Consider the following 25,414-nt stretch of genomic DNA (forward strand, 5'->3'; position numbering starts at 1 on the left):
AACTTTTAACATGACATTTTCCCCATTTTATAAGTGAAATAATCTGAAATATTAAGGATTATTGACGTGAAACAAGCTCCTGTATGTTACTGGAAAGTTACTTATAAATTAGTTTAGTCTTTTTTCAAATATAATGAGATATTTGCTCTAGAAATTAGACCAAAACATATTTGATATCATTTCGTATTTCTTGCCGGTTATGCCAAAGTTTGGAGCAAAACTAAGAATTTGTCAAAACCAATAAATATTTTTACTGATTATAGTAGGAATTATCCACTTTACTGCATTAACGTTGCTTAGTTTCACCACATTGGTCCCCAATGATGGTTTGGTTTGTATATATGTTGAGGTAGAAACTTAAAATATTGAGAAAACATCTTTATTATGAGCATTTTGTGATTTTCATTGGGGATCTATGAAGTGGGCGAAGTTGGTCCAGAAACTTCTGGATGTTTTGGTTTCTATAAGCTCAGATTTGTAATTTATGGACGGCCGGAGGCGGCTCAGCGAGGGGCTCGTCTGTTTCATGAGCTGTTTAGGTGGAAGACATATGGTGTGAATAATGTTTTAGTAGAAATATAACTGTGACCTGGAGCATCTGGGAAAAATTAAATATGCAAACAAATCCCCTAAAATCACACAAAATGATAAATCAAACCAGATTACAAAGTTACTGTTCTGATTATGACCAGTCCTATCAGGACGACTGATATATTTATTTTTAGGTTGTTTATATAAAATCTGAAAGATTAAACCTTAAATTAATGACTTTTTTTTTAATCTCAGTTTCCGTCTTATAATAACTTCCTCTTTTAAACTTAATTTTTCACTAAACGTTTTCATAATTTAATTATCCTAATTTCACTTATCACATTTCAGCAGGATTTTTACTACATATGCATAATTTCATTAATTCTGGAGGTTTTATAAATAGTTGAACAGCTGCAATTTTAATCTAATATCTAGGAAATGCTAAATGTTGTCAGTGAAACCAGATGTAATTATCGCCGCTGCTCCTTTCCACCCTAATTTATTCCCTAACTTTATTTCTTTATTTGCTCCTGAGATAATTTTTAGAAGAACCAGTGAATCTTTTCCGTGTGAGACACGACGGCGTCATTAACATGTTTAAATAATGTCGGCACATTGAAAACACGTTTTATCGATCAGAAATACAAGGCGGCTGTTAGAAATGTGTTAGAAACCAGATAGACATATACAGCTGAAACGATTAATCGTGATTAATCGATTGTTGAAATTATAGTCAACTAATTCACTGATTAATCGTTAAAAGGAATATACAGCCTCAATAACGAGGCAGTTGCTGAAAGAACAACCTGATCAGAGATGTAATTATGTCAAAATAGTAAAAAGAAATTCAAAAAAAAAAGTTAACTTTGTATTTAAGATACAAAAGAACTTTGACTGAAAATATGTTCAACCCAGAACTCCTCAAGTTATATTTTTAGCTTAATTTAATTCAATTCTGTATAAAATCTCCTATTAATAACCTTTTGCTATCTAATTATTAATCAGTTAATCCTAAACAGATCATTTTCACACTGTGCCTTAAAATGAGTTATTGAAAGATTTTTTTTTTTTTTGCTGTCGATCCAAGCGTTCAATAAAGGAAAGCTGTTTGTGCATTTTATTGAATAAAATGTTTATTTTCTTACTTAAAAGAAAGTAACATTGAATAAAACAGTTTACTGGTTAAATGAAAAATCTGAACAATGTGCCAGTTATTTTTTAATTTGATTAATCGATTAATCGTTAATGATAACTGCATAATTTATTTATTTTTCTTGTGGTTGACAATGAGACATCGTACTCAGAGTGAGCTGGTCGTCTGTTTGTTTGCTTTTTGTTGCTGAAGGACAATTGAATTCGGCCCTCCATTGAGTTTCAAGCTAATGTGCGTGTTTTGCTTGTGATTCATTAAAGAGGAGTTGATAAAGGTTTCTGACAGGTCATTTTCAGATCCTGAATTCAATTTGTTGCCCTGCGAGCCCAACAGCAGTCTCCGCCGGCCGGTTTCTGTTACGGCTGCCTTTTGTGTTCGAATGGATGTAATGAGTTCAGAATGACTAAGCGAATCGAGTCGCGCCGCTCTCGCTCTAAATCATCATTTCAATTACACCCGGGGTCAGCGAATGAAAACACGGCACAGACATGCCCTGCTGCACCTCATGTTCGTAAGAATGCATTACTGCTTGCTGCACACCTGACATTCATCATGCAGAATGTGATTTGTTGGAATGACCTGCGACCGCAGCTGCTCTGAGTGGGTTCACTGGTGGGTTTATTCTACAGAGATTAGCGTTTGGATTTACATATATTACCCTGCCAACTGAGAGCACTTCTATAAAAACACTCATTTGTGTAAAACTGTATATAGGTTAAAAGCAGGAATCCATTTGAGTGCTATGGTGGAGACGTAACAGACCGGCACCTACACAGAGATTTAAAAGCATTCTATGGTGAGCTCAATCTGCCTGTAATTCACTAAAAATATAACTGGGTTTACGTCCGATGTCGGGAAGTTCTGGGGCTCCACTTACACTAATCCACAACATGGCGACAGCAAAAGTTTAGATAAAACACCAGAATCAGTTGGTTGTTCAACAATTACTGAAAATGTTTTAGAAAACTGTATCTTCTGTTGAGTATTCATTACCCAATCGATGTTTACATCATCACAATAAAACACTTTTTGAATTTTGCACCTAAAACTTAATCAAATACTAAAACTACCACTATAACTAATGAAAACTAAACCAGTAATAACTAATAAAATATAAGAAACTGACTGAATTAGACAAACAAAAAAAATAAAACCCAGAAGTACAAATACACCAAATCTTACCAAGTATTTTGATCTAGTAGTTTCTACTACAATTATATTAGTACACTTGTAATAAGACAAAATTAATGTATAAGTAGCAAGTTATATGGGTTTTTTTAACGTAAATAATTCCTTAATATTGACAAAAACATAATGGTTCCTTTGGCAGATTATTTCACTTTCAAATTCAAATTTAAAAAATACTTTATTAATCCAAAAGGGAAATTAAATTAAATAAATTTTAAACACATTTTTAAATTAAAAATAGCTAAAAATTCCTCATGGAAAAATGTCCAGTGGTAAATTAAATAACCAATCAATAATTTTTCATCAATATTAAAGGATTATTTACTTAAAACAAGAAAAGTTACTTGTAAATAATTTTTGTCTGATTTCAAGTTTAACAGGATATTTGCACTAGAAACTAAACCAAAATACTTGGTAAAATTAGTATTTTTGCAGTGTAGCTTCTGAGTAGTAAGTCAACAACAAAACAAGTTTCTTCCAGTGAATACTGCAGAAAAACCAGCTGATCAGATCTGCTGGAGCTCCACCTGGGTTGCTAGGTAACGGGCTGGGCTTGGCTGGGGTTGCTAGGTAACCACGCAGAGCTCATGGAATGTGACTCAACATGTTATAAGGTAATTAATCTGATAGTACTAGCACTTTTTTGTCAACATTAATGAATTATAGCCTTAAAACAAGCTCCTTTAACTTGTTGGAAAGTTACCTATAAGTTAGTTTTGTCTTATTTCAAGTGTACGGAGATATTTGGAATAGAAACTTGACCAAAAATACTTAGTGAGATTTTGTGTTTTTGCAGTGTGGAAACCATTCTGCCTTTAAAACATCACATTTCCTTTGCAAAGCATGAAGCTAAAACTGAACATAAAAAATCCAGTTAAATCAATAACATCATAACGAACATTAATCTGGTCTAAATTGTTGATTTATGGACAAACTCTGTCATCTTCATGTTTTTCCAATTTGCCTTTTTTTTTTTTTTTTTTTGCTTCTTATTTCTCACTTCTTTAAGCAGCGTGAGAATAATTTGTCGTCATTCCAGGGTGAAATTAGCAGATACTGGAACGACGCTGAAAGAGGCCGAATCTCTGCAGCGTTTCGTCCCACCGGCTTTCATCAGGACTGAATTAGATATTAAAATGTTGCTCCCCGACGTTCCCCTCGCTGCTAATCTGATTCTGCAGCCGTCTCTGGTTCAATAATGACTCTACAGAATAATTCTGAGGCAGACATCTGATAGAAGCTTAAGAAACCAATCAGCTCATGCCGGCACAGAGGAAAACCTTTTTATCGTTCGTATTTGTCACGCAGAAAGTGTGTTAAACTGCCAGTAATGAAACATCGGGTTACAGGTTTAATCTCTCAGCTGTGCTGCTGCAAAACAGCAAAAAAGTGAATATGCCAGTTTTATTAGTTATTATTAGTTAAATATTGTGGAGTGGTTTTGGAGTTTTCCATTATGATTTAGTTTTATTTTGTTGTGACTTTTGTTTGTCTAATTCAGTAAATTAGTTAAATATTGTTTTGTTTTCATCAGTTTTAGTTTTTCATACTTAGGTGCAGAACTTTAAAATGTGATTATGTTTACATCGATTGGGTGATAAATACTTGACAGAATATAACATTTTCTAAAAATGTTTTCTATTAATGTTGAACAACAAATGACTGTGTTTTCTGCAAACTTTTCCAGTTGCCATTTTATGAGCTAAAGCGCCGTAATTTACTGAAATGTGACGTAAATTGCTTATAAAAATCTATTTCACATCAGTCCTAATGGCTAAAAATCCATTAGCTGCCATTTTTATTTATTTCAGTTAACAAAATATGCCCTCAGTTTCAGTTTTCTTTGGTTTATTCAGCTTGACCTACATTAAATCATTTTTTAAAAACAGTTCAGGAACTAAATCCGCCTTTCTGATTTAAAAAACGAAACATTGTTGTGTCCCAAACTAAGCAGCACTTTGTCTGCAGCCACGATAATTTGTTCCCAATTCTTCAAGATAACAGATTATTGGGCATAAAATTGTATTTTTGTCCCTACAAGGTGGTTTTCCAAAGAGCCATTACTCAAACCATGACATATCTCAACGGCGTGTCCCTAATAAATTTGAGCAAACTGGATAAAAAAGGGCAAAATAAGAAAAAATTAAAGGTATCTGAAACTTCTGAGAAAACACAAGAGACCCGACATTTCAGACTAAAGTTTATGGAAATGTTTTAATATTAAATATAATGTGATATATTTTGCATTTTGTCGTCATGTTTGTCAACAAACATGACAATTCATACAATTAACAAAAAATACAAATAAAATGTTTCCAAATCAGTTTCTGTCAATAAAAAAACTAATTAAATTTTAACAGAAACTGCAGGTGTGAGTCTGTGTCTGGTGAAGTTTTGGTTAGAACATGTTTGTTTTTCATTCAGTGGGAAGAAAATCCAGAAATTTTACTCAAGCAAGAGCAGAAATACTTTATAATTAAATTACTAAAGTAAAAGTTAAAAATACAGCGTAGTAAAAATACTCAAGTTATTTTTTTCAAAGAATTACTAAAGTAAATGTAGTTAACTAGTTCCTGCCTAACTTAAAAAATAATGTTTTTTTGTTTTTTATGGACCTTTATTAAAATCGGTCGGACTTTTTGATCCAATAGAAAACTCAGATTTTTAGAAAACGACAGTTTATGTTTTACAGTATAATCTCAGTCAGCTTCAGATTAACTCATTAGTCTGTACATTATTTGTTCAGTTTAATCTCTCGGGGTTGAACTGTGCATCTGTGCAGCTCTGCTCAGCAGGGAGCCGTTGAGGTGTCTGTATTTCTAACGGGCCTGCAGGAGCTGCTTCAGACCGTCATGGCCGCCTCCATCAGCTGCTGTGATCAGAGCGCCGGCCCGATCAGCCGAACATCCCGCCGCCACCCTGGCAGCGTTGACGTCTCCATCTGCTCAGAGGAGCCATGACGGCATCAGACTGGCTGTGATTCTCCGGACGACGGCGTTTACGGGACACGACAGTTTATGGTGGGTAACGGAGAGGAATGAGGTTTTATCCACAGCTTTTATGATGCAAGAAATCCTCAGGGGGAAACTGTTTTATCTGGAAAGATGAGCAATACTTCGCCTCATTTGGAATCAGTCGAAATAAAACAGCCATATGGCTGAAACATAACACCTATCCACATGCAACTAATCACTTTAAAGGGGCAGTACCATGTGTTTAGTGACATTTTACAGCGTAATCAAATAACTATGTTAACTTCAGTTGTGAAAAAATGTGCATTTATATCAAATAAGGCATAAAAGTCACATTTGGGAGGAGCTACGCTTGGAAGGCGGAGCTAGGCCCACCAACAGCTGAACGGCTGCTATGGATTAAACTAAATTTAATCTTATTTTTGATTTAATGATTAATGATGCAAACATGGAAAAAATTTTAATTTAGTTCATTTAACATTAATTGAAATTTAACAATAAATCACAAATCTTCACAATAAACAACACGATAAATGCCAAGCCCTAATCCCAAGGTATTTAAATGAGCAGCATTATGTGTTTTTCAGGCACATGGTGTCATTTTATAGCATAATCAAGTAAGTGTGCTAACTTCACTTGTTTATAAAAAGCTATACATTTCTAATATGACGTAAAACGTTGCATTTGAGGAGGAGCTATGAGTTGAAGGCAGAGCTATGTCCACCCAGCCGTTTTGCAGCCTTATGGTTGCCATGGAGACTAAAGGATTTCTCACACATGCATGAAAGAATCAAGTTAACACTTTGTGTGTTTTTGATGAGGAAATAACGTTATGCAAAGTTAAAATAAATACATTTTACATGATACTGCCCCTTTAAGTCAACTGCAGAAGAGGTGCATTGTTAAAGGAGTCTCTTCCAGTAAAAAGCTGAAGCTTAATGATACTTTCTCTAAACAAACACAAATCAAAATAAAAACCTGCTATTTTGTCTGCAGAAACTATCAGCTTTTCATTTGTCTGTTAGTCGGGCGTTAAAGGACCAACTTTCCTCTCTAATCCTGACAGATTGCTTCGTTTAGACGTCATCATTAAGCTGCCACAAACCAGGCAGCGAAGCCGCTGCTCCGTTTAGACGTCCCGGGAAATCCCCAAATCAATCTGCTGCAGCTGCTGGGGAATACTGTAAAATGAGTTTGTTCTGCGTTGTTTTTACTTACTGCTGCCAGTTCAGGTCTAAAAGTCCCAGAGAGGAAATAATGTCACAAAAAACAGGATTAAATACAGATTTCAAGCCTAGAAGCTGGAAAAAGGCGACTGGCACCAACATATTTCAAATAAACTGAGCTAGAAATCAAAAACACAAAATCTTACCAAGGATTTTATGTTTCCAGTGGAAATGTCTTAGTACACTTAAAATAAGAAAAAAACAAAATATAGGAGTTTGTTTTAAGTGAATCATTACTGAATGTAGATAAAAAGTACTAGATCCACTTTGAGATTATTTCTTATGACAAAATATTTTCTTCTTTTACTTTTGAGTAATTTTATTAAGTATTTCTACTCTTGAGTTAAATTTCTGGATTTTCTACACACTGAATGAAAAACATGTTTTAACCAAAAATTCACCAGACACAGACCAGCAGAACAGAAATTTTGTTAAAGTTTCACAAGTTTTTCATCAAAACAAACTGATCTGGAAACATTTTATTTTTCATTACTTCTATGAATTATTGTAATTTTCATTCTTAAGATACCAAAATTTCCACTTAAATTTACATTTTCTTCCATCTGTTCATGGATGGACCTGCTGGGGAAGAATGCAAAATAAGTTAATTTTTTTAAAAAATATTTAATTGATTGATCATTTGATCAGTTGCTCAGTACTTCAATTGACTTTTTACCAAATACTTTTTTACTCTTGACAAACTTCTTAGACAGCTTTTACCTTTACTTAAGTAAGAATATATTTAACTTGCACTCTTACTTCTTGAGAATAATTTTTGACTACTTTGCCCATCTTTGGTTACATCTAAGTAGATTTTCATTACAATTTGCAATTTTGTCAAAATTTATTCTTGGGCCGCACAAAATCAATTTAGGGTCCGCAAATGGCCCCCGCCCCCACTTTGAACACCTTCTTGCTTTTAGACCAACCTTGATTTCGAAGCAGCAGAAAGTATTAACGCTATCAGAGCTTCAACAAAACCATTTAGTTCTCTGAATCTGTAATTTCAGTTTTTTAAAGGTGTGATTAATAGGATGTAATTGGTCGGTAATAACCTGAGAGTCTGTCCTAATTTCAGCTGGAAGCCATCCAGTCCGTCCCAAGAGATTCACACGCAGAAGAAATTCAAATTAACATCGAGCCATCCTGCACAGATATCCAATAACCACAGTCTGCAGAGTGCAAATACTTCCAACACATAAATTCATATTCAATGGAGAGCTGCTATGGTTATTTAAGTACTTACTGCTGTCAGAAGGTCAATTGCGGAAAGGATTTTGATTTATTTGTGGTGTTGAATAATTCTAGATACTGTAGTCGACCCACTGAACCAATGTTTGGTTCTGTTTTATAAGATTTTAGAAAAACCAGTACTGAAGTAGCAGAGAGCGGCGCTGTGCATCTGACATGAAGCACTATACTGCCCTCTGCTGGTGGGAAGGAGAAATTACACGAGACGGAGTTTAGCAACATGGCGATCAGACACTTCTCTCCAGAAATAAGAATAAGACAGAAAAATGGGACGATTTTCACTAGAAAACTGTCATTTTCAGGTCAATCTCTTTAAATTTCTGAGCTCAGGAAATTGAATATTTAATTTTTGGGACATTTTTCAAAATTAATTTTTAAATCCTCTTCGAGCCAAAAAGCTTTTTTTTTTCTAGAATATTTTGACTTTTTCAAGAAAAAAAAATGTCCCGTTTGTTCTGACAAACTGAGAACATTTCTGTTGCTGCCCTCTGCTGGTACAAAATGAGTTGCACGTTGAGACAGATTTTAGGAACAGCCACCTCCAAATTAAAACTAAAAACTAGACGCCATTATAGCCACTGCAGATAAAAAAAAACATTTCTAAAACGTTTTGAAATTAAAAACTGCTAGAAAACATGGAAATTTCATGAGCTCTAAAAGCTGAAATTTTGCTAGAAAAACTCAAATTCACAATTTCAGAAATTTTCAAGACTGAAATTTTCTGAGTTGCAAAAGTTTAAAATTTTCCTCTTGATCTCAGAAACTGCCATGTCATTTCCAGTAAATTTTTGAGATTAATCTAAAAATTTCTGAGCATTTCCCTCACAATCTGACATTTTGATCTCAGAAAACTCCTTGTTTTTTGTAGTAAATTTCTAAGTGTTTTTGGCATAAATTCTCCAATGGCCCTAATAAGGAATCACTGAATTTATTACATATTTTATATGAAACCTGTAAAACCAGACCAGAGGGAAGCAGATAAAATGATTGGATGAGTGAATCTGGAAAATAAAATATTTTGTCTTTTTCAGAGGTAGAAATAAAACTAAACATCCGATAGAAAAACATCCAGCAGACTTTATGATTTTACCAGCACACTGTGGTAAAAAAGACACTAAGTGAAAAATATAACCAGAAGCATTTTGTAAACATTTACTTAAATTTTTATTAGCCACTGAAAGCCAGTTTAGACGAGAACGCCGTATTGTTTCAGAACGTCTGTGTACTTTGCGATCTTGCTCTCGACGTTTTTCTCCGCCAGCTTGGTCAGCTTGATCTGCGTCTTTTTCTTTTCGTAGCGGAGCTTCCCCTTCTCCTTCCTCTTCTCCTCCAGGGTGGCCGTGATCGCCTGGTACTTCCAGCCGACCTCGTGGGCCAGGCGGCCCAGGAGGGCAAACTGAGGTGGGAAAGACACAAAATCAGCACTAAAATTTAGCTAAAACACATGAAAAAGCTAATTAAATTAAACATACTAGCTTAAAAACCCCAATGGAAAACAAATTAATTTAAAACTTTAAATTAAACAGAAAAATCTAATTAAATTATACATTTTAAATAAAAAAACTTAAATAAATTTAGCAGTTTAGCTTAAAAAACGTAAAGCAAATGTATTCACCTTACGACTCGGCTTCAGACGCACGATTTTAAGAGCAGCTGGGACGACCATGCGCTTCCTCTGCAAAGCAAAACCCAAAGTTAACATAAGAAAAACTAATTTCCCATCCTTTTATTCCTAGATTTAAATGTCTCAGGGATTTTTTTTCTCTCTCTCATCTGAAGCTCAGCTAAGGGAGTTAAGAATAAACATCATCACAGACGAAAAACCTCAAATAAAAGTCAGACTGAAGCATTTTCCCCACCTTGTCGTAGGGCGGCGGAATGCCGTCGAATACCTTCAGCCTCTCCAGAGCCGCCTGGCCTCGCTTGGTTTTATGAGGCAGCATTCCTAAACACAACAACATTATTCTTTAAAAAGAAAAAACCTTTTAATATCAAAGCGCACAGGCAACATTAGCTGCATTTATATTACAAAATATCTGCAAAACTTTGTCATTAATCCAAAATACAACTTCGTAATTGTGGCGTTTCCATTAAATTTACTTCCCGTCTTTACTTTCCACCAGTAGTTACATCCTAACTCATGTGATCAAAAACATTTTTTCAGATCGCCTTGTTTCCATAAAGCAAATTTATCTTCAAAGTGTCAAACTGATCAATTATACAATGAATGGAAACACAGCTGGGGATGCTCAACTCAGCAGTCAGATCTGATGTTAGGTTCATCAACCGAGGATCAGATTCGGGATAAAAAGCCTCATCACTGTTGAGCAATGCCAAATTTATCATAATTTTTCATTAAAGTCTCTTTCTTACCTCTAACAGTCCTCCAGAAGATCCTGCTAGGAGCTCTGAAGTGATAAGGACCACGAGACGGATTGGTGTTCATCCTCTTGCGCAGGAAAGCCAAATACTTCACTGTTGGACAATAAACATTCGGTTACACCTCAAATCAACCAAACAACAACTAGAGCTGCTGCTGCGCTCATGTCTCAGATGGTAGTGCATGTAAAGTATTCTCATGGTCAATAAAACTCGAACAACATTGGGTAAAACATCACAGACGAGCAATTCCAATAAAAACACTGAAAATTCAGACTGAACTCACGTTTGTTGCGGTAGAAGTTGCCAGAAATGTTGATGCCCTCACATCTCACCACCACCACTTTATGCCCTGAAGAAGCAACACAAATACGAGTTAAAGATTAAGTCACATTTGATTGCATTGGTGGGAAAAAAATCAAATTAAATTGTACCTAGGAGGACCTGTTTAGCCACAATGGCAGCAAGTCGGCCCAGTAGATGGCCTCTGCCATCTAGTAGCAGAACCTGTCAGAGAAAACACAAAAATAAAGATCTTTCCTTATTTAGATGCAATTTGCTTCATAAAAAACAGATGAAATTCAGTCATTTTTCACACATTAAATCCAAGTGTTGGAGAAAGGATACATCGAAAAAATGCTGGTATTTTATACAATTATTTTGGTATCACACTTTGCTACCCACTTAGGATTAAAGAAAAAGGAAATCATGCTGATTTATCCACAATTTAAAGTTTAAATTCTTGATAAAAACAAAGCCTGGGCTGTAAGGACAAAATCTTTAACATAAAACATAAGGAAAGAAAAAAACTGAGTAACATCCCTAATCCTAATGAAAAGTATTTGTGAAACAAAACCCATGATGCAACAACTATCGCAAACTTTAGATTTAAACATCTGAATGTCCTTCGTTTCAAAACCAGAACCTTCAGTCCCCTGTTTTTAACTTTAAAAATATAACTTATACACCCTAAATTACGTTTGTGGTTTAGCGTCAAAGCTAGGAAAATTGAGACTAGTTTAAACCGCAGCAGTTTTTATTTTAAACATGCAACTATGCTTTTCCATTACTACACAATATTGTTTTAATGTTTAATCGTTTGTAAAACTTCGTCATAGTTGCTACGGAGTCGGTAAATGAGCATTGCGAGCGGCTAAGCTAACGTTAGCATCAACGACACAACACGATGGAGTCATTTCAGAGGAGAAGCATTGAAACCTGCTACAACTGTCTCAGTCTATAACCTATTTAATTACAGTAAGCTTAAAAGACCGCTTCACAATACAACAGAAACAGTTCGGATAGTGAAGCTGAACGTGTGGTAAAGGGAAGCTGCCATGATGGAAGGCATGTTCACACAGCTACGGTCAACCGCCTGTCATTGCCCTAAAAATGCAGCGTCTCATAGAAAACTGAGAATCAAAGAGGCATTATATCGATAGAATATGATTATATTCAGCATATTTGCTATGACGGGCTAACAAAAGACGACTCAAAAGTTAAATTAGCAAACTAAATAGCTCCGCAGCGATTGCTCACCTTATTGAACCGGTCCGCCATGATGTGCGAAAAGAAAGAAGAACGGGGCTGCTCGCGGTAAAAGGCAGGGGCAGCCGGAAGTGACGAAACTTTGATTTCTCCGTAATGTACGTCTTGCTATAGCGCCATCTATGTATGGAGGATGCTAAGTTTGATTTAAATGCAATTTTCTACGTTGTTTTACGTTACTTACATTTGTTTCTGGTTGGAAATTTGACAGTAAAACATTAATATCGCCTCCAGTCGGGGAGAAAACCATGTTGACAAAAATTAACGATTCATTTTAATCTAGAACTGCCAGGGATATTAAGAATTTGAAAACGACAGACATTGCTTTTCTCTTTTAATTTTGATTGCCATTGTACAGAAATATTTTTAGATCTTCACATAATTTGAGAAGTTATTTTGTGACGTTTTAAAGTCAGGCTTTATGCTTTAACATCCTGTATTTAATTAAGTGGAAACATTTTAGGTCCATTGTCTGTTAAAAGTATCATGTTACTGCAGCGGTTATGTAATCGTCTTCCAGTATCTCTAGGTAATGTTGGTTTAAGTCAGGAATATTACTTTGCTTAAAATTAACTATTGAAAGCATTTTACATACATTTTCTTCATAGAATAAGAATCTAAATGTTTGGTCAATTTTAATTTGTAACCACCTTGGTATACCAGAGCAGTCCCAATACGTTGAAATAAAACAAAGAAAATCAGCTTTCAGTGTTTCAAACTTGCAGTTTAATGCACAATTTTATTTATTTAAATGGTGCAAAAAGCTCATGTTGACAAACACAGTTTTAACTGTACTTCATGACAGTTTGTGACCTGAAACATAAAATACACTGATGAACTTCAGTCAGAAATTGCAATGTTGTTATTACAGCAAACAACCAAAACATCAGTAGATGAGGAGATTTAATAACTTTCAGTCAACAGCAACTTCCATACATTCATGTCCTGCCTGGTAAATGCATGCAGCAACAGGTGTTATGAATAAAGGCAAAGGAAAATAAATGTAATTTTTTGGACTGTTCCACTTAGTCGTCATGCTTCAGCTTCCTGATCTTTCCCTTGTGGCGATCAATCTCACGCTGCAGGCGTTCGATCTCCTTCTTGTGGTGATCGATTTCTTCCAGGTGATGCTGTTTCAGGGCCGCCAGCTGCTCCTGCTCTTTCCGCCTTTTGTGCCGTTCCACAGACAAACACAAGAAAAAATAAAAAGGAAGGGAGAAAAGCAAATGTTAGATTTTTAATCATTAATCCATCACATTAGATGTGTTTCCAGTAGCCATAAAATTGTGCAAACTGAATTTACGTAAATAAATCTACTTAAAGAAAACAAACCAATTTTGAAAAAGAAGTTTTTTGACTAGCATGAGGTTTCTCATCCATATTAAAATAATCTGCTGGAAATTTAAATTACAAAAATAAATCTGCTCAATGGAAACATGGCAGTTTTGGAAATAATCTCACTGCTAAAAAAATGTTTTGCACTAAGATTAACTCATTTTTGGGCCAGATTAAAATAAAATCTGTTTCCATTAATCATAAAATTGGGAAGTTTAAATTATGAAAACAAATTTGCTTAAGGGAAACAGATTTTTCTGTTTCCCTTAAGCAACAGAAACAAGATATAAGTCTTGTTATATCTATCATATAACAAGACTTTGACATATGATAGATGATTAGCGCTAGCGTGAATATTGTCTCATGTAACTGTTTACGTCCGTTGCTCCCATGATTTTTAGGATTATTGCGTGAACAAGCGTAGTCCCGTGTGATTTCAGTTTCATCTCTTATTAAACTGAATCACCGCAATAGCGAATTTGTGTTTTCTGTTTTCTGAACATTAGCAGAGTTAGTTTTCATAACAAATATTTTGTAACAAACCACAGCAACTGTTGGTTTAAATATATATATAAATAAAAAAACGTACTTGAAATACATTTCCTCCTCAGCAGCTTGCTTCTTCCCCATGGCGCCGCCCGCCTCCCTGATGGAGCCGCCGCCGCCGCCGCCTTTTCCCGCACCTTTTCCCAGCTCACCCAGCTGCAACGGGTGGGACAAAGATTCAAAGAAGAAAAAGACTGAACTGAGTCCTGAGGGGAAATCGCTTATTATTAATACAAATATAATCATAAACAACATATTATATACAAAATGCAATATTATAAGTAATTTAAATATGACCTAAAAAGGCGTTTGCTTTATTGGCGTATTTTGATCTTCTGTTTTAAGAGCATTTTTAGAGTTTTAAGTGATAAATATCCAAATTTAAAGGTCAGCAAATACACATTCTACTTTCTAGCAACTCTTGATTAAGTTAAAAGCTTTTATCACGTTACTGTGAACATAAAAAAAATTATAGATTTTTTTATATTTTAGTTTTTTGTTACATGTAAATCAGAAATTAACACACCCGGGTTTGATTAATGTCTAACCTGTAGAAAACAACATGTTTGACAGCATGAAGTAGGTGAAAATATCTATTTAAAAAAATCCAATTCATTCAGCTTGAATGGCTCCTTCTTTTTTATTCACCATAAATAATTTAAATCATCATTTGAAAACTTCATCTTGCATTTAGTCAGGTAATTTTTGACTGACATGAGAATATTTAAGTGTTAAAAATGAAACAAGCCTGTTTTTTAAATATATGGGACAAAAGAGTTATAAACAATGACATGAAACAGAAATGCACAGTTAGTAGAAGTAACACTGGCTTGAAATATTAAATAAATACCAGTTAAACAAATTAATACATGCTAAAATACTTATAAGGATTTAAAACTAAATTCACAAATTTAGATATATAAAAAACTAACTAAATATATTTTTAATCTAAATTTAATTTTTCAAAATGCTATAAAAATAGTTTAATAATCCCTGGTGGAAATTAAAATGTTTGTAACTCATAATTTCCTTTGGAGTTGTAGACGCTTCTGTAGCAGTCTCTGTTGCAGCAATTCTGAAGAAGCTTCTGACTGAAGACACTCTGTGGCTCAGTGATGTCTGTGATTTCCGTCATCACAGCAACAAGTAAATTAAGTACAAGAAATAAAATTTTAATTAAACACAAAATAAAACTGAAACTACAGTAAAAATAAAAAAAATACAATTAATATCATAAACTTCAGTCAGTTTCAAATAACCTTAACTATGAAAAGCCAAACAAAGAGGATATGTTTCAAGTTTGCTGCTTTCAAACTTGAAAATGCAGGAAATGAGGTTTTGCTGTGGGTTTTATTTTTTTACTTCTGGTTTTATGTGAAAAACTTCTGAGTAGAAACAGAAGGACTGCATCTAAATATTAATAATAAGAAAAAACATTTTTTAAAAATATTATACAGTAACATAACACAACTGAGTCAGCTCAACTTCGAAGGTCAAAATCAGGTTTAGAAATAATCAAAAAGAATAAAATACTGATACTGTGTTACTGTGTAACCTGAGCAAAAACGATCACAATAGATAAAAACAATTCACACATCCTCTGTTATGACGCAGCTGGTAATTAATACACCTTTTACAGGTTTGATTTAACCAGTCACATTTCACCCAAATCACTAATATAGTCTAGAAACCATTACTAGCTATTTTAAACCGATGTTATTCCAATCATGTTTGGTTTTAGTTAGCTAAAAACATGTTGAATGACAGGGTTGCGGTCTGGTTTTCAAAGCAGCCAGGAGGGAAAAGACGTTTATTACCTGATCGGAGGACATTCTCAGCTGGGATGTGACAAAACTCCTGATGTTTAACCTCAACAGCCTCGCCATGTTTGACCGTCAGGCACAAAAACAACGCTGACACTGACGGTTTGCCCTTGTCCACAGAAAGCAGCCAGTGGACCGTACCATTAGCAGCGAAACGGAGGGGCGAGTTCGCCTGCTCTTTTGGTCTAAACTCTGTAGAAAATAATCATTTTAATGTCGAATGGCGAAAACATATTAAAACCTTCGAAAGGTGACTTTGTAAAACTTTAGTTTGTAGAAATAAACGGAGTTTAGTGTGAAATAGCTCTACTTACGTAAAGGAACGTCCCCCAGCGTAACATCTTACGTAATTTACGTATCTGTCGACCCCACGTTGATACGGGTCATTTTCGCTTTCAAGGTAAAATCTTCAAACGTACTCTTTTTTTCCTGAAAATGGATCAAATATGGAATTTCAATAAGGAATAAAAGTTTAACATTTTAGAAATAATATTCTGCTTAAATGGCAAATTTTACATTTACAAATGCCGTGTTACAAAAAACATTACAAAAATGTTTTTGTAAATCTTTTTTTTTAATTAGAACAGGTCCTGCAATCACACTTTTCTAAATTATATCATAATTTAATTAGCTATAAAAAAGATTTTATTTTTATTTTATTTGTGCTTTAAATTTTTTTTGTTTTTAATTTTACTGTGGTTTAATTTCTGCTGTTAATAGTAGTTATACCAATGTGTTATACTTTAGTGTTTTAAGGAGAAATATTTAAAATATATTATGAAAGAATATCAAACATGAAATGGTCATTTTTATACATTTTATTTTATACATGTTTGAATTCACTCTGAATGAAAAATTGTCAGAATTAACAGAAATTTGATTTGAAAACATCACTTTGTATAGAATTAAGCTACATAATTTATTTCACTTGGTGAATTAAGTTACTGAAATGAATGAATGAATGACACTGAATTCTGAAAGAATTTGAGGGAATATCTCATAAAATAGGGTATCAAATTACAAAATATTGAGGATAAATATTCATAGTTACAACAATATCTCAGTTGAAAATTCATCTGTTATTTATGGAATAATTTGTCATACTTATGAGATAAAGTCTCATAAGAAGAAAGGAGAAAGTTTGTGATTAAAAAAAATTATAATGTAATTCAGAATTAAATAAAAATATTTTTAAAATACATTTAAACTTATTTTTGCCTCATTTTTTGGTTTGATTAAAACTGTTTTAAAACATCTAAGCAGCTATTTTCTCAATTATGTCTAAAATTAACAGAGTTATAACTTTATGATCAGAACCAGATGGGAAAATGGAATGCGTTGCAGAATTTTATTCAACACAGCAAAGAAAGCTTCAATCCCCTTTTTGAGCAAACCAAACTCTGCCTTGTGTGCTGAAGGAAAATTTTCGCCTCCCAACGTCCCCAAAAATATTTTACATTTTGCTTGCCAGGTAACACGGGAAGAAACTAAACGTAAAATTCCCAACCACATTCACTACCAACGACATTATGTACAGGGCTGGTTGGACCCTCGACTGCAGGCAAATAAGAATAAAAACAAAAACAATCAGTTCATGTAGAAAAAAAATGAAACTAAAACTTTCACATCACTATCAGAACAGAAAGACATTCAGAGGCACTCACGTTCGTGATGATTACTCCTCTAAAGAAAATGAAAATGAATCAAATTGTTCATTAAAAGCAACAAATGAAATGGTTTTGATATTGACAGTTCAAGGGCTAACAGCTGCAGGACGAATCAGAATCTGGCCTGTTTATCTGTAAAAAGCGTCGCCATAATTACAGATGTTCTTCTACTTAATAAACAACTGGAATAGCTAATTTAAAGACTATTCTAAGAAATTCCTCACTAGTTTGACATCCTAATACTGAAAAATAATCCTAAAATGTATTTTTTCCTTTTAAAATATGTACAGAATGAAATTAATAAATAAGTTGAAAACAAAACAAACTGCCAAATCAATCTGTAAACTGTAGTCTGGCTATCTTTTTCTAAACAAACATTGTCCAGATGATTCCTCACAGCAAGCCGCACTGAGAAAACGCTTTTCGCTGATCTGTTTTGGTTTCGCTGAATGTTTGGACAGTGAAGTGTTAAAATAAGGTAAAACTCAATGTTTGGGGGACAGGTGGGAAGAAAAAAAGACCAGGCAGCGTCACAGGGCAAGGAGGGGTCTGCGGAGGCCTGCAGGAGGAGGCGGCGCCCGCCGCTCCCCCGTCCGGCCGCGTCAGTCCTGCTTGACGTTCCCCAACGCCCTGAGGCGCTCCAGCAGGGGCGGGTGGGAGTAGTGCCACATGGAGAAGAGCCAGTCTGCCACAGGGAAGCCCAGGTTGTCCATGTTGAGCTTGATGAGGGCAGAGTAAAGCTCTGAGGCTTTGCCCATGCCGCGAGCGAAGGCGTCCGCCTGGAACTCAAACCGGCGGCTCAGAACCGTCAGACAGAAAGACAGCAGCTGCAAAACAGAGCAGGAGGAGGTGGATTAATCGCGAAATTCTATCAAACAACAACAGCCCAAACGGAGCTCGGTGTGGAGTGGAAAATGCATGTTATGCGGTTCTGTTCTCGACAAAACTCCTCAAAAATATTAAAAATAATAGCGTTTATTCAGCCGAGCTGCAAGACGGAGCGGCGTCCACTTTTCATTTAAAAATGACCGATTTGCTACGGAAGCGATCACTTCAAGCAGCTAATTTTAAATTAACTAATTAATAAGTAACTTTCAGCTTTAAAACAACTTGAAATAAACAGTTTGGTGACCCAAATTACCTCGTTGTAAGGAGAGAAGATGAACTGGAAGATAATCATCAAGCCAATTAATGTAGGCTGACTTTGAGTGAATCCAAAAGCCACAAACAGCTCCGTCCGCCCGATCAGAACCGCAAACAGGGAGAAGCAGAGGAAGGAATTCATCTGCAGACACAAAAAAATGAAATAAATTATATCTGCTCCAGTAAGCACTGTTTGATCCAGGGTTCATACACATTTAGCACAGGAAAATTCAAAATAACTTCTCAAACTTTTCCAGCACCACAGCAGGGACAATTTAAGCAAAACTTTTATGTTTTGAAATGTTACAAAACACAAAAAAAAAAAATCATCCAACTTTAATGACATCGCTTAAAGTATAAAATATAAGCCAATTTTTTCTATCAAACAGATCAATAAGTCACTGAGCCATTAGGAATAATAAATAAAACAAATTACTTTCCTGCTCAAAGTAAATATACAAAGAAAATTTAAAAAATCTCTAAATAAAAATATTCTTGCTAAATTTTCTTGAATTTAGGAAAAATAATTAATTTTGCCAATTTGAACTGAGCAAATAAAAAGTTTACTCAGCTTTAACTTCAGACAATGATAAAACAAACATACATATCTTTTTATTTGGTGTATGTACATTTTCCAAATTTAAGTTTTTAATTGAACTTTGTTACAAGACTGTGCATTTTGAAAGACTTTTCACAGAAATGAAACCTTTAAAACAGCTAAATGAAAGCTGTGATGGCGAATTAAAAACCGATCCATTTCTGATTAGTTTTGATCACCTGGCTGATGACGATGTTCTTGACGGTGTGGCCGAGCTTCCAGTGGCCCAGCTCGTGACCCAGAACCGCCAGGATCTCCGCGTTGTTGCAGCCTTGCTTCTTCTGTGAAGAAAATTAAAATGATCCCGTCATGTTTCCACTTCCATAACGTCCTGTGTGAGGAGGATTTGAATGTTGATTTTTCCACCTTGGATTTTTGCTTCGTCTCGCTGGACGATTCTTCCGGGTCCGACTCCGTCTCTGACTGCGGCTCTCCGGCGCTGTTCAGAGGGGAATAATCCTCCAGCAGCGTGTCAAACAGCACGATGCGCTTGTTCTTGAAGAAGCCGTAGAAATACGCGTTGCTGTGCGAAGAACGCTTCGAACCTGGGCAGACGGAAAACAAAGTCATCCGGGAACGCGTTTCCTCCCAGAGTTTAAGACTTCTCACAATCTAAACATTTCTACCTTCAACCACGTAGAGTTTAGTGAGAGGGAAGCTGATGCTCTTGGCCATGTCCTCTATCGCTGTCTTCAGCTCGCCCTCTGGCAGCGGGGTGAATTTATCGAACAGCGGAGCGATGTAGTCCGCATAAATGGTCACAAGAACCTTCAAATACCAGAGCAAAGGCGGATCAGTGGAGCAGAAAATACAGCAACAACTGAGGAAACATTTAAACACTGAAATAATGTACAGAGTCTTCTGAAGGTAGTCAAACATTTTGTAAAGTTACAACTACAAACTTATGTGTATTTTAAAACAATTATAAGAATAAAGACAAAATATTATGAGAATAAAATCATTATAATACAAGAAAAGTTGTAACAGCATGAGAATAAAACTGTATGACAAAAAGTAATTTATAAAGTCGTAATAATGAGATTAAAGTCGTACGACAGTAAGTTAAAGAAAATGAGAATAAAGTTGTAATAATACAAGAAAAACTTTAAATAATACAAGAAAAGTTGCAACAACAATAAATCTGTATGATAAAAAGCCAATATTATGAGAATAAAGTCACAATAATACAAAAAATTTTAATTATACAAGAACAAAGTTACACAACAAATCGTCATGAGAATAAAATTTAATACAAAAAAGTCAGACTAACAAATAAATTCATACTACAAAGAGTCAATATTATGAGAATAAAGTCGTAAAAATATGAGAAAAAGTTATAAATATTCAAAAATAAAGTTGTAGTATTAGTAGAATGAAATCGTAATTATAACACCTACAAATTAAAATGAGGAACGATGAGTACCTTGTAAAGTTATAAAAAATAGTGAAATACTTTGTCTCTTAACACATCAGCATCAAATTATTACCAGTAGGAATTTGAAACAATGAAAGAAACACAAACTGATTTTAGTAACTTAATATCAAAGTATGCTCTCATTAAATGTTTTTCTGGTTCTATTGCGACTTCATTGTGATAATATAATTTTGTTCTTATAATTTCAACTAGAAAAAAATAGTACAATAAAATTTGAGAAACATTTTTTTACAGTTTAAAAAACTTTTTTTTCACCTAAAATCAAAACGAGAGAAACCGACAGAGGAAAATGGAGGAAGATCTCCTCACTGACCAGAGAGACGAGCAGCGTGAAGAGCCAAGCGTAGATGAAGAAATAATCTCCTCCGATCTTTATGATGTACAGGAGCAGCGAGCTCACCGGCAGCAGGATGCACTGGGTCACTGCAAACTTCTTCACCGCGTCCTTCAGGAAAAAGCCCAACGTCTGGGCGGAAGGAGGGGGAGAAATTAAATCTACCAGAAAAAGCTTTTAGAAATGAGAGGAAAAAACGTTTTTCAGGCAGGAAACCTGCTGGTTGAAGCCGTGTTTCTCCTCAATCACAAAGGTGCTGTACAAACTCCAGGGAAGTCCGGTTACGGCGCCGAACAGCGTGGCCAGAGTCAGGAACACCAACGACTGGATGATCTCGTAATCCGGGCCGAACCCGAACCGAGCCGTCACAGAACCGGCGAAGTGCCACAGAAACGGGATTCCGCCCAGCAGCAGGATCAGCTGAAAGGGCCATAAACAAAACGTTAAGTTTACTTAAACACCGATCACGTATCAATATCTGTGTCAGTCCTGGTAGTTAAAAACACTCTGGATCTATGCAGATCTATTCAGTCTAATTCTATGCTTCATTACTTATTTTAGACTACAGTATTTATCTTCCTAATCTCACTTTCTGAACCATTTGAAAGGTTTGTTGCCGTTTAATTTTACGTGTTTATTGTTTATTTCACATCAGTTGTTATAGTCTAAATGAGAAAAGACATTAAATCTGTTTTGTTTCTACATTTTAGACCAACCTATGAAGCTGTTGGTGTATTTATTTGTTCTGTAATTCAGTACATTTATGTCTGTAGTTAAAAAAAAAAACATTCACAGCAAAAACACTAAATCTCACCAAATATTTTTAGTTTAGTTTCAAGTAAAACATCTCAGTTCACTAGAAATAAGACAAAACTAACTCAAAAGTATCTTTTCAGCAACATAGCAGCTTTTTTAAGCAACTAATGCCTTAATATTGATCAAGAAGCACTAGATCCACTGGGAGATTATTCTACTTATAACAAGATATTTTTAGCACTTTATAAGTGAAATAATCCACCAAATTAACTAGTACTTTATCATTAATATCAAGGAATTACTGATTTAAAATAAGCTCCTATTTTCCTGAAAAGTTACTTTAAAGTTAGTTTTGTCTTATTTCAAATGTACAGAGATATTTGTAATAGAAACTAGACCAAAAATAATTGGTAAGATTTTATGTTTTTGCAGTATTTTACATCAATTCATCTGTTTTTCTGCATCTAAACCTCAGATATCGGCATCAGAAGTGAAAAAAGTGGATTGGTGCATCCCTACATTAAACCTGCAGTATCTAACTTTTAGATAAAAATGTTTTGCTTTTTTTTTTTTGCATATTTCTTAAAACTCTAAACATGTCGTGACAGTTTATTATGAGACATCTCATCTGTAAAAAAAAAAAAAAAAAAAAATCAACTTCTTCCACCTCCTTCCTGCGCCGAACCAGAAACCACCAATCAGAGCCAGGAGGCGGGGCTTAGTGCTGTCAATCAAGTGCTGTTAAACGTGCAAATGGTGCAGAAACAACTTACAGTTACAGGAAAACCATTAATCCACCGTCGTTTGTGGCTGCACCATATGGAGAGTGAGGTAGGGGAGTTCAGATTTTCACAGATTATTTGCTTCATATCAAACAGACACGACTTGATAGTTTAAACAAATATGTAAAAACAAAATTTAAAATAAAAGTTACATACTGCAGCGTTAAAGCAGCGAATTGTAAATATATCTGTAAAATGAGCGCTCTGGTTTTCTTCTTACTGTTCCTTCGATCTCTGAATACAGCCCCGACCAAAAGCTGAAGTTGCTTTTATCCAGCTGATACAGACGCGACTTCTCAAAAGTGTCAGGATCCATGATCTTTCCAAGCTCCTCTGGGACATGAATGGTTGTCCGGTATATTTTCCTCTGCCAGGCAGGAAAAGGTCGAAAAATAGTGTTAGAAACCCATAAATTTCTATTTATTCACACAATTAAAGTTTTAAATGTCTATCTAATGTTCAGACAAGCGATTATTTTTAAACAGATATTGTTTTGGTTTTGTTTTTAACAGTAATCCATAGTATCTTGTAGTTAAATCTGATATGCTCTGCTCTGTAAACTGAAGACATAAAAAGCTGAAAGGAAATGCTGGAACGTTTTCGGTTTGTAAAATTGTAACATGTTAACTTTAATCTCACTTTCTTGTTTTAGGAGAACTTGACTCGTGTCTTTATCTATGTCCTAAGATGCTGTGTCACCGTAACTTTACTAACATTTACCACAAAAATAGTTGTGCAAGCCAGAACAGCAATGAATTATGAAGTCCATTACAGCTTGTAAAAACTGTATTTTCTAACTCAGGATTAAAATAAGTGTTGATTTGATTATTTTTAGAGCATGTCTTTATTAAATCTAGTAATCCCAACCTCAAACACTTTCTTGAAAAAATAAAAATAAATAAATAATAATTTCTCCACATTTTGTTTGTAACATTAAAAACCTCAAACTTCAGTCTCTCATTGGAAAGTTATATTTTGGGGGGATTATTTTGGTTTTTATCATTATTTACACTCAAAGAAATCAGAAGTGTGACTCATATACTGTAATATTCCTTGAGATATTTAGCAAAAATAACACACACACATATATATATAGATATATATATATATATATATATATATATATATATATATATATATATATATATATATATAAATAAATGAGCAGAACTTATTGGGTGTTTTATTTAAAATATACTTGAACAACGTTGTGTACATTTGTTCCCCATTTCATGATACATAACTTTGGAGTTTATTTAATCACGCAATACTAAAAATCACATGTTGTTGCTATAGCATGACAAAGACATGAAACATGCCTTAAAACACACCTTTAATTTAACCTTTTAATTTGCGTTTATTTCATATTACAACAGTTAGAGCTATGTTTAATATTTGAGGTTTTTTATTCTGTACAGAAAGATAAAAACACATTTACTCACCTGTCTGCAGGACAGGTATGCCTCCCAGAGATAAACCGTCCATGAGAATACCAGGACTGAATAAAATATCTGCGTCTCAACGGGCAGCAGAAAAAGAGTTTTTAACATCTTTTCTCTGGGTTTTTCTCCTCTGACTGACTTGACAGGTATCGGGCTAATGGCTACTGCGCTTCCGCTTCACGCGCTTCAAACTTCCCGCAGCGGAGAACAAGACGACTCTGCGTTAATCCGACAGACACCGACTAAAACACGAAAGCTACACATCCGGCTCTCATTCCCAAAACTGCGACATTCACCGTTTTCCCCATTCATGCAAGATTCCCAAAGCGCCCGTCGGTGAAGTGTTTCAACGTTTTCCGTCCCCAATCAAAAGGGTTTAACGTTAGTTCCGCCGCGTAATGAATTCCGAGATGGTGATATTTCTGACACCAGGAGGCGCAGTTGCTTCATTAAAACCAAGTCGTTTCTTTGAGCTAACGTCTTGTTTTGTTCTTCTTTTAGCGGTTGGCAAGAAAACTAACGGCTTTTAAAAAAAACGGGGTTAAAATCGTTCGAAATGAGTCAATAAGTTGTAAACGAATGGCATTAACCAATTTAATAAACCTACAAAATGGTAACAATGCTAGTTCATCCGCCATATTGCGAGTGGCAAACTCACCTGATTTCAACTGTTGCATACTTGGCGTGTCGGTTTAATAGACCAACACTCATTAAAGACAAAAATATTTGTGAATCAACATGTAAAAAGAAGAGATAAACTACGTACAACCTGCTGCTCATCTTCTACTGGGTCATTGTTCGTCCATCGCTGTGCTTTGGCTCATCAGGCCTGAAATCTGGGTGTAGATGAACTCTGACCTGAACCTTCAGAGCCACATAAAATAATTACAAAGTCAGGATTTTATCACCTAAAGAACATTTCCAGGATTAAAGCACTAATGTTTACTTTTCTTCTTGCAGTAACAGCCACATTTATGAGAGGCTCATTGTATTTTCATTGAGCTGCAACTTGTGGAGGATTTAAGGACACCTGGAGGAACAGCGTGGTGACAATCAAGGTTATGTCTTCCTGATTAAGAGCTACAATGCTGAGTTGTAAAGTTCTTCCACTGGCTCCCTGTAAATCAGAATACACTTCAAAATACTTTAGTTTTGAAGTATTTAATGTATTTTAATACATTAAATAACATTATTTTAACGTATTCTTAATACGTTAAAATAACGTATTAAGATGTTTGGAGAACTCTGCTTCTCCAAACATGGAGAAGCAGAGTTCAGTTTTTATCCTACAATCTGGAACAAACT

General features: G+C 34.9%; 3 protein-coding genes and 2 non-coding genes across 5 annotated transcripts; all 5 read right to left on the bottom strand.

Moving 5' to 3' along the window:
• Nucleotides 1-9,461: 9,461 nt before the first annotated feature.
• rpl13a (ribosomal protein L13a) lies at nt 9,462-12,318 on the bottom strand. The gene is made up of 7 exons (XM_015007010.2): nt 12,240-12,318; nt 11,135-11,207; nt 10,987-11,052; nt 10,695-10,796; nt 10,181-10,266; nt 9,937-9,996; nt 9,462-9,717 (listed from the first exon to the last, which is right to left on the bottom strand). The coding sequence occupies exons 1-7, from the start codon at nt 12,258-12,260 to the stop codon at nt 9,508-9,510; spliced, it is 618 nt and encodes a 205-aa protein (XP_014862496.1). The 5' UTR covers nt 12,261-12,318; the 3' UTR covers nt 9,462-9,507.
• Nucleotides 10,573-10,647, bottom strand: LOC148152852 (small nucleolar RNA SNORD50). Its single transcript, XR_015762057.1, has one exon. It is a non-coding gene; the product is annotated as a small nucleolar RNA SNORD50 (small nucleolar RNA).
• LOC148152853 (small nucleolar RNA Z195/SNORD33/SNORD32 family) lies at nt 10,865-10,946 on the bottom strand. Its single transcript, XR_015762062.1, has one exon. It is a non-coding gene; the product is annotated as a small nucleolar RNA Z195/SNORD33/SNORD32 family (small nucleolar RNA).
• Nucleotides 12,319-12,951: 633 nt separating the features above from the next.
• Nucleotides 12,952-16,107, bottom strand: atp5if1b (ATP synthase inhibitory factor subunit 1b). The gene is made up of 3 exons (XM_015007012.2): nt 15,947-16,107; nt 14,173-14,285; nt 12,952-13,415 (listed from the first exon to the last, which is right to left on the bottom strand). The coding sequence occupies exons 1-3, from the start codon at nt 16,013-16,015 to the stop codon at nt 13,274-13,276; spliced, it is 324 nt and encodes a 107-aa protein (XP_014862498.2). The 5' UTR covers nt 16,016-16,107; the 3' UTR covers nt 12,952-13,273.
• Nucleotides 16,108-17,286: 1,179 nt separating this feature from the next.
• zmpste24 (zinc metallopeptidase, STE24 homolog) lies at nt 17,287-24,495 on the bottom strand. Its single transcript, XM_015007008.2, has 9 exons — nt 24,110-24,495; nt 22,888-23,034; nt 21,346-21,549; nt 21,109-21,261; nt 19,987-20,128; nt 19,727-19,905; nt 19,540-19,641; nt 18,761-18,904; nt 17,287-18,446 (listed from the first exon to the last, which is right to left on the bottom strand). The coding sequence occupies exons 1-9, from the start codon at nt 24,215-24,217 to the stop codon at nt 18,222-18,224; spliced, it is 1,404 nt and encodes a 467-aa protein (XP_014862494.2). The 5' UTR covers nt 24,218-24,495; the 3' UTR covers nt 17,287-18,221.
• Nucleotides 24,496-25,414: the final 919 nt, after the last annotated feature.

This window comes from Poecilia mexicana, unplaced genomic scaffold (genome assembly GCF_051168715.1).
Source record: "Poecilia mexicana isolate PSO_F unplaced genomic scaffold, ASM5116871v1 scaffold_22, whole genome shotgun sequence".
NCBI lineage: Eukaryota > Metazoa > Chordata > Actinopteri > Cyprinodontiformes > Poeciliidae > Poecilia > Poecilia mexicana.